An 8,935-nucleotide genomic window follows, 5' to 3' on the forward strand; every position below is an offset into this window, starting at 1 on the left:
TGTGTGTGTGTGTGTGTGTGTGTGTGTGTGTGTGTGTGTGTGTGTGTGTGTGTGTGTGTGTGTGTGTGTGTGTGTGCGCGCGCGCGCGCGCGCGTTTTACTGGCCTATGGCCAAATCATCGGCTGTCAGAAAACTAAATTTGCTGGTTTAATTAAAATTTAAACTCAGTTTGAAGCAAATTTAAATGACGTCGCGCTATGATTGCGACATTTATGATCCCGAATGGAGATATCGTGTATTTTGATCGGAGAGAATTTTGTTTGGTTATCTATGATTGCATTATCATTATTGTTTAGTGTACAGCGCTTTTGTTAGAACTGCGGCTGTTGTGAAAGCGCTATATAAATAAATTTGAACCGAGATTTGAATTGTGTTGAACAGAGCAATTGTTAAAGGCCAGTGTGCAGCACGGCAGCATAACTGCCAGCAAGCGACGCAAATTTTGGATCAGTTTATCCGGTTTGTTGTCATTGTTGCCGTTGTCGCCGTGATCAGCGTCGGCGGCCTCCTCCTCACCCTCCTGATCCTGCTCCCCCTCGCCACCAGCCGCTCCCTCAGGTGAGCAACGGCGCGGCTGAAAGACCACATCCAAAAACTCCAATCTGAGGAAGCCGGGGAGACCACGCAGCATTTTGCAGTTGTGCAGAACCTGCAACTCGTCGAGAGTGCAGGCCTTCAGGTAGAGGCGCTTCAGGTCCTTCAGGCGGCTGGCATAGGGGAACCCTGGCGCCACCTCCTTACCGCCAAGGCTCAGCTCCTCAAGTCCAAGCCATCCTGTTTCTAAGCCTAAGGAGGCCATTGGTCTCTGGTAGCCCTGCCGCGTGGTGATGCTCATTTCCAGAAACTTAAGCCGGAATAGACCTTCCAAGCCGCAAACACCTTCCTTGGCGGCACAGCCTCGGAGTCCATTTGCAGTCACGTGAAACGTGTCGCATAACTCCAGTCGACTGAGCCTCTCCCATGATGTCAGACTTTGCAGGTGTTGGTCCTTAAAAGAGGGAACGCTGTTGAGAATTAAACATTCAATCGAAATCCCCGATGGCGCACTGTGTCTTTTTCGTTGTTTCTGATTAATGCTGGAAGTCGCCTGCGTGTTCTCTTGAGGTGAAGCAGCAATGCCTTGGTTGAAGAAACCATGAGGCAGCTCACAGCCTTGCAGCTCCAGCACCTTCAAGGATGGCGGCAAGAGCTGGCAACTGGGCAGGCTTCTCAAGTCCGCATGCAGAAGATAGAGCTTGCTCAGGCGAGGGCACTTTGTGGACAGAGCTTTGAGCCAAGCCTCAGAGAGGAAAGTGCCACCTCGGACGGAGAGGAGCAAACCACGCAGTCGTAAGTACCGTAGTCCACAACCGAGATACTGACGCAGAAGGACCCACAAGATACGGGACGTCATCTTTTTGAGAGAGAGAGAGAGAGAGAGAGAGAGAGAGAGAGAGAGAGAGCAGATTTAAAGTCTACATCATTGTCAAATGTCTTTTTTTTTTTTTGGTGATTTAAATCAACGAGACAAAGATAAAACATTTCAAAACTTTTTCCGCCATTGACCTACACAACATGTATGGAGCGAATAGAAAAATAAAAAACAATGGCAGAACAGGGTTAGAATAGTTTGGGATTTTTCATTCTAGTTAGTTTTATTCTGTTTTTTTAAAAGTCAGTTTTACATCAGGTGCGTTAAATATTTATTTGTCACTTTTTTAAAAATGCTTCATTTTACTTTATTAATTTTAGGATTTGTTTTTGTTTTTTTTAATATGGAATATTTCTGGAGGGCACTATAAAATAGGTCACCAAATAAATAAATTAAAGTAAATAAAGTAAATTACAAGTCCCAAACGACTGTTTAACGTTCTTTCTTCTCTACATCCATACCAAAATAAATACTGTACATTGAAAATAAATCACAAATTAATGTGGGATTAATCGAATAAAATTTAAATTTAGTGTGGTGTAAAATGTACTTTCAGTTAGTTATTTTAAGTCTCATTTTTATCTTATTTAGTTAATGAAAATTTTTTTTTGTTTTGTTTTAGTTTTTTCGATAGATTTCATTAACTCTAATAACCTTTGTTCAAAATTAGCCCATCACATTCAAGATCATGTATGGCTTTTCTCTGATAATACCAAAAAAAATGTTCAGATGAAAATAACCTCCTACTAAACTTGAGGCAAGCCCCTTCTCTGCCAGTCTTCAAAACTCGTCGTAAAACACATTTTTAGTCTTTGGCTTTGGAATTGGTTTTGTTTTCATATTTTTTACAGCTTGTATGTTATTATTTATTGTTTTAACCGTATGTTGCTGTATGAACAATTTTTGCTCAATGCACAGAACTTTGTATGCGGCGGTGGTGGTTTGAAAGTGCTCTATTAATACAGTTGAGGTGAGTTGAGGAATTCATGGGAGCCTTTGCTATTGCATCCACCAAACTCCGGGAGGTGCTACCTTTCCAACACATTCCACACACTTTACAACACATTATATTCTTTCAATATTCGCTCAGACACAACCATTAAATAATTGCACGACAAGACGAGGTAAATAAAGTGTCGAAAATCCACTCTGCTTTTCATTTTAGAATATTTCGTCAGTACGTACACAAAGCTCAATGCAGAAAAAGGCCGGTTTATTTTTAGATTTCATTTATAGACCACAAAAGGACTACAGGTGAAGACGTATTGCTCCAGTTTTCTTACCCCTTTCCACGCTGTCAAGTCGACAAGTCTCCACAGTTTTTGATCCTTTACAAGGCGTCTCCATCTCTTACACACTCTGAAAGGACATTTCAACACCACACAGCTTTAAATCATGTGGCAAAAATCACGGGTAAATATTCCACACAAAATGACAAAGGCAGGCTTTATTTTTGGAGATCAGTCTCCACTCGCTCTCACCTCCCAGCTCTAACAAGCTCGCGCACGCTCAAATATGACAGCACGTCAATTAAAATGTTTTCTGGAAGGTAGTCGAGGTTACACGCTGGAAATTCATCCATTATAGAAACAAAACTGTTGACACCTTTTTCTTTTTTTGAGCGCGGACTAAATATGTTGAGCACATCAGGTGCTCCTTGATGAATACTCCGCCAGAAACATCAACTTGACACGGCCTGGTGTAAATTAGTCGATGTTAATGTTTTTAAAAATCCCATTATACTATTATATATATTAGATAAAAATAAAACTGATTCATATTTTTTGAACAAATAAGTGTTATATGTCTACAATTTTTTTTCAACCCTGGCAGTTACGCTAGCTAAGATCCTTACATCCCACATCACGCATGCGCTGTTCACCGGACAAGATGGCGACCAGCAACGGAGGAGGAATGGAAGTGGACGGGGCAGGCGAGTCTTTTCACACTTATTCAATTACTTTTCCCCCTACAGTGCTATGATTACGCTCGCAATTTGTTGCGTGCAATTCTTAAACTTATAGATGTCTCTCTCCGGTTACGAATACGCGAGGTTAGCGCTCTCGTTGCGAGTTTGCTGACACAAGCGGCTGTGCTGTAAAGCTGTCAACACATGAACTAGTTTGAGGCGAGGTTCCCTTTCCCTGGATGTTTATTATGTTCAATCAGTGTCATTGCGCATCTATAGGTAGTAATTTAAAGTTAGTAACAGTTCCCCAAATCCCGTGCAAGCATGTTATTCTTCTGTGGATGCTATGGAAAATACAAAATCTCATTTTGTGACCAAAATGTGTACCTGTTGAGAAATGAACTTGTGGATGTTTAGCTTGTCTCTCTGCATCTGTAGCCAGTCCCAGTGTTATGGCCTCCGGGATGACTGGCAGCGTCTCGGTGGCCTTGCACCCTCTGGTTATCCTCAACATATCAGACCATTGGATACGCATCCGTTCACAGGAGGGACGACCCATGCAAGGTAGGCTGCTTATTATGTACCAAGCATGTCTCTCGTTGTTGTCTCGCTCACTAGTTTTCTTTCCTCAGTAATCGGCGCTCTCATCGGGAAGCAGGAGGGCCGAAACATCGAGGTGATGAACTCCTTTGAGCTTCTCTCGCACACAACGGACGACAAAGTGCACATTGACAAGGAGTACTACTACACTAAGGAGGAGCAGTGTGAGTTGTGTTGGGTTTTGCGATTACGTCAGATTGTCAGTGTTATGCTGACTTTGCAACATCAATAAAAGCACAGGTGAAACGCTTTCATGCTTTTTAAGAGATTTGGAATTGTGTGCAGACTTGTTATGTTGTATGGTATGGTTTGTTTTTTTTGTGTGTGTTTTGTTTTTTTTTTTAAATTAGCTCCCATCGTGAGTGACATGTCATGTGGTTTTCATGTCACAGTCAAGCAGGTGTTCAAAGACATGGAGTTCTTGGGTTGGTACACCACTGGCGGCCCTCCCGACACGTCCGACATTCACATTCACAAGCAGGTGGGCACATTTGAATGAGGCAATGATGCTCCATCACGCTTGACATGTTGTGACCTCGACTGTCTTTTTCTTCTCTGTCAGGTGTGTGAGATCATCGAGAGTCCGCTCTTCCTCAAACTTAACCCGATGACCAAACACACCGATGTGAGTTGCTTTCTCGTCCGCCAATTTGGCTGGTTTGCAATTTTATTATATGTATTTATTTATTACCAAAGGAAATAACAGAAATAGATAGCGTGCTTGTAAAATGGGCTGGTGAGTGAGTGACGTGTGCGTCAGCGAATGAGAGTGTAGTTGGCTATTGTTGCCTCAAATTATTAGCTAACTGTTAGCAAATGTGCATGTTGAATAGATTTTGGCCAAGGATGATTCTGAGGCCGATGGGAATGCGGCTAAAATATGCCGACTCATCTATCCATTTTGTCTTTGTTTTCTTCCTCAGCTACCTGTGAGCGTTTTTGAATCAGTCATTGATATCATCAGTGGCGAGGTACCCATCCTCTCAAATAAGCTTATAAACTGGACCCATCAGCTTGTATTGTTTTCACTCCTTTTTTTTTTCCTCCCTCGCATTAATGCAGGCCACCATGTTGTTCGCCGAGCTGAATTACACTCTGGCCACGGAGGAGGCTGAGAGGATCGGCGTGGACCACGTCGCCCGCATGACGGCCACTGGCACGGGCGAGAACTCCACAGGTAAAAGTTGGAGCGAGCCGATGGAAACGTGAAATGTGAAATGCGCTTCTGAAATCCGTTTCCGATACTTATCACCACAGTGGCCGAGCATCTCATCGCCCAGCACAGTGCCATCAAGATGCTGCACAGTCGCGTCAAGATCATCCTGGAGTATGTCAAAGCGGTGGAAACGGGTGAGAAGCCCTTGTTAGTTAAACAAGAATGCTTGGCTTGTTTTCTTTCTGCTTTTAAATTGGGAACTTCCTATGTTGGCACCTCATTAATCAGAGACCGGCCTCCTCAATCTCTATGACAACTTTTTTTGATGTCACACACTGACCCTGTAGCTGAGGCATTATTATGAATCCCGCTTGGAGTTCTGCCTGGAAGCAACAGCCTCCAACCTAGAACTCAATTGGGATTTCTAATGATTCATTGAGTTCCCTCAAGTCCTCTCTGAGCTCATCAGTTTGGCATTAATATTATTTTGCCGCGCCGTTTGTGGTCATTCCGTTTCTTGAAGGGTTAACGCACCGCAGCATAAATGCTGTTTAGCATGAAGCTTATGGAAGCTATGTGGTTGTTTTTGCACAAAATGTACATTTATTAGGCCCTCGAGGACCGGATTTGCTCATTCCTGAGCTCGAGGCATGGTGTCGGTGCTTTATGATCCTCTTGTGACATCTACAGTATCAACAATTTCAAATCCTAATGTAAAATCTGTGGGGGGCAGCGCTCATTTTTCACAGATTTTCACTCCCCGCTGCAGGGCCTGGTCTCTTTCCCCTGTGAACAGTGGGGCTTTGATGGTTACTTAAATAATCTACTTTCTTTTTTCCAATAAACTCAACTAAACCACTTGTGGTCATGTCAAATGTGTCACTTGTTGCCAGGCAGAAATTTGATTTTAATTTTTTTTTTTTTTGACTCATTCATGTGACAATTATTTCGTAAGTGCTAATTTCATGGTTTTGGGGGGTAATAATTAAGGAGACACTCACTTTGTTGTTTTTATTCCTTTTCCCAATATGACTTTCTTCAGGCTTATTAGCTCCCCCCTTGTATTCAGCTAATCTTTTTATTTTAAACCTCTTTTTACTTCGGTACTTAGGTGCTGTTTTGGGGATACTTTCCTTGCTGTTAGCTGAAAATGCTTCCAAATTAACCTTGAAAGTGCTTGAATGTTGTGTTTTATTTTTTTTTTTCCTGGCGATCAGGAGAGGTTCCTTTCAACCATGAAATCCTGCGAGAAGCAAACGCTCTGTGCCACAGATTGCCAGTCCTCAGCACGATTAAGTTTAAAACGGACTTCTATGACGTAAGACCCTCCCTCTTTTGTTCAGGTTATTTTTGCTTGTGACCACAAATTCGAGCTTGTACCTTCCTAACACTGCCCCAACCCATTTTGCTTCTGCCCGCAGCAATGCAACGACGTGGGCCTAATGGCCTACTTGGGCACCATCACGAAGTCATGCAACAGCATGAACCAATTCATCAATAAGTTTAACGTCCTCTACGACCGACAGGGCATCGGCCGTAGGATGAGAGGACTTTTCTTCTGACGCGCCAACATGGAAGTTTATATTTTTGTTTGTTTTGTTTGGTAGTTTTTTGTTTTGTTTTATTGGGAGGTCGGCATCAAGTCGCAGCTCAAGCCACCGCAGCTTTTCAACCCTGCTTCAAGTGTAGCCCAAAGCACTTAGCGACACCAGTAAACAGAGGCTCTTGTTTACCACTGGACATGAACATATTTTATTTCCCCCTCGTTTTATTGTAATTTGATCATTCTGTATGTAATAAAAGATTTACTGTTTGTTTTTCCATGCGACTTCTGGATCTCCTTAAAGGACCATACGCATTTTCTAACATGTCAACGTTGCATTTTTTTATTTCTTTATTTTAAACAAGCTTGTGGAAAGTCCAGCAATTTTATTGTTCTTTGCTGTTTGAAGTCACCTTCCCGCTGTTTGACGACCCCATGGAGAGTTAGGGGGTGTATGCGAGGGATGCGGGGGTGTTCCGGTGGACAGGTCAGCAGTTTTCCACCTTTACAATGTATAGCGGAACTCGACTTAATGACCCCATGTGGTGTTCAAGGGGAGAAGCCAAAATACAACCGGCAGTAAATTAGATTACAGTATGTTGATTTATTCAGGGATGGGCAGCCTAAGGCTGGTGTGAGATTTTAATCCAAAACAAAATCTCGGTTGTAAAAAGGCTCCCTGGCCCTAATTGACACTTCCACACTGACATAAATATGAACAGATCTTTTCTGTTTCCGGCCATGGTAAAGATTTATCAAAACTGATTTTTTTTGTGTTGGTGGGAAGCATGCTGCTTTTGAGCTTGTGTCCTTTAAGATGACCAAGTGAGCAACATTTTAATTTTACCTAATGATATCGCCTAACGTGTGCTGATTAGATTTTGTGCAATGTCAAAGCGAGTGCACATTAAAACATGCACAGTTCACAAATCAAATAATTCATGTCTCCTTCGCTCGATATAGATGAGGGCTGATTTTACACATCATGATGTAATGCCGTTGATTAAGGTGTCAGTGCAAGTCAAGTCAGCTGATGTTATTTTCAACCTCCTGGTTAAAAGTGTGCTATGGAGCCGACAAAGGTGAGCTTTTCCTGAAGACAACACAACAGGATGTTACAGAAATTTTACCTATCAACTTTGTGGGCTTTTTACACATTGTCACAAAGTATGATGAGTGCCTCCATCCATTTTCTAATCTGCTTATCCTCCTGAGGGTCACAACCATGCTGGAGTCTATCCCAACTGTCTTAGGGCAGTAGGCGGGGTACATCTTGTGCCATTTATATCCAAGTATAAACCTTTGTGGGGAGTGTCAATAACTCATGGAACTGTACTAGCCATTAAAATGTATGGTAGATTTTTTTATTCCCCTGTGGCTTGGATAGGTAGGTTTTAAAAACTGTGTGTGTGTGTGTGAATGCTTGGCCTCAGAAAAAGTATTTCCCAACCTTTATTTGAACCAACCTTATATTAGAATGATCTCACAGCACACCACCAAACAAAAGATGTCACCAAATGTTTACTTCAATGATGATGAATTATCGCCTCTCAATTGCCTCACAAATGCACTTTGTGTGAAATCTGGACCCGTTCACTTGAACACAAAGTTATCCTGTTGTATGAAAATCAACCACCACACAGGTTAATTGGACCTTCTGCCATCCAGTGGAAAAGCATTTGTCACTATATGGCACTAGCATAGATAGATGAAAAAAAAAGATACATTGTTTGTAGTAAATATAAATTACAATTTTCAAATCAATCAAGTGAAAGTGGATCATTTCCCACCGCACACCTGCAATAATGCGGTTGGGAATCACTGCCTTTAATAAATGCTGGAAACATCATCAACGTGCAACGTTTTCAACCACAGTCTGATCGTTTTGAAAGGCGGACGTTTTTACTTGGTCTCATCTTCGGACTCGTCTGCAGGTGCTTCGGGTTGAGGGTATTGGAAGCGGGCCGGGTCATACAGTTCATCGAGGGGGTCATAGGGCATATGGGGGTAGTAGTAATGGAAGGGGAAGCCCTTCTTCTGGATGGGAAGCGGAGGAGGTGCAGGCTCCTCTGCAGGTTCCTCCTTCGCCACTTTTACAGGTGGAGGGGGCGGGGGTCCCATAGCTTTGCCCTTGATGGGTCTGGGCGGTTGGTCGATGAGGCAGTCGGGGTCCCAGTAGGGGTCGCAGTCGTACTCCATGCCCTTGAATGTGCGGATGGGGGCTGGCGCGGGAGACTTTTTCACGAGGATGGGCGGGGGCACAAAATTCTTTGGGGGAGGGGGCGGTGGTGGCAGTTGCTGAGGCACCGGGGCGGG

At 43.1% G+C, this 8,935-nt stretch overlaps 3 protein-coding genes across 3 annotated transcripts in view; 1 reads left to right on the forward strand and 2 right to left on the reverse strand.

Moving 5' to 3' along the window:
- Window positions 1–96: 96 nt before the first annotated feature.
- LOC109515944 (F-box/LRR-repeat protein 12) lies at window positions 97–3,145 on the reverse strand. The gene is made up of 3 exons (XM_019870104.1): window positions 2,893–3,145; window positions 2,695–2,770; window positions 97–1,393 (listed from the first exon to the last, which is right to left on the reverse strand). Exons 1-3 carry the CDS (start codon window positions 2,991–2,993, stop codon window positions 338–340), a joined length of 1,233 nt encoding a protein of 410 aa, XP_019725663.1. The 5' UTR covers window positions 2,994–3,145; the 3' UTR covers window positions 97–337.
- Window positions 3,146–3,242: 97 nt separating this feature from the next.
- Window positions 3,243–6,904, forward strand: cops6 (COP9 signalosome subunit 6). Its single transcript, XM_019870120.1, has 10 exons — window positions 3,243–3,344; window positions 3,759–3,884; window positions 3,953–4,084; window positions 4,313–4,401; window positions 4,483–4,545; window positions 4,844–4,891; window positions 4,983–5,097; window positions 5,178–5,270; window positions 6,294–6,394; window positions 6,498–6,904. The coding sequence occupies exons 1-10, from the start codon at window positions 3,281–3,283 to the stop codon at window positions 6,636–6,638; spliced, it is 972 nt and encodes a 323-aa protein (XP_019725679.1). The 5' UTR covers window positions 3,243–3,280; the 3' UTR covers window positions 6,639–6,904.
- A 1,149-nt stretch (window positions 6,905–8,053) lies between these two features.
- and4 (actinodin4) overlaps window positions 8,054–8,935 on the reverse strand; it is a 4,481-nt gene continuing 3,599 nt past the window's right edge. The window contains exon 5 of the mRNA XM_019869686.1: window positions 8,054–8,935. This exon is cut by the window's right edge and continues 393 nt beyond it. Coding sequence (XP_019725245.1) covers window positions 8,522–8,935 — 414 coding nt within the window. The 3' untranslated portion in view covers window positions 8,054–8,521.

Source organism: Hippocampus comes, unplaced genomic scaffold (genome assembly GCF_001891065.2).
Source record: "Hippocampus comes isolate QL1 unplaced genomic scaffold, H_comes_QL1_v1.1 scaffold9, whole genome shotgun sequence".
In the NCBI taxonomy this organism is placed as follows: domain Eukaryota; kingdom Metazoa; phylum Chordata; class Actinopteri; order Syngnathiformes; family Syngnathidae; genus Hippocampus; species Hippocampus comes.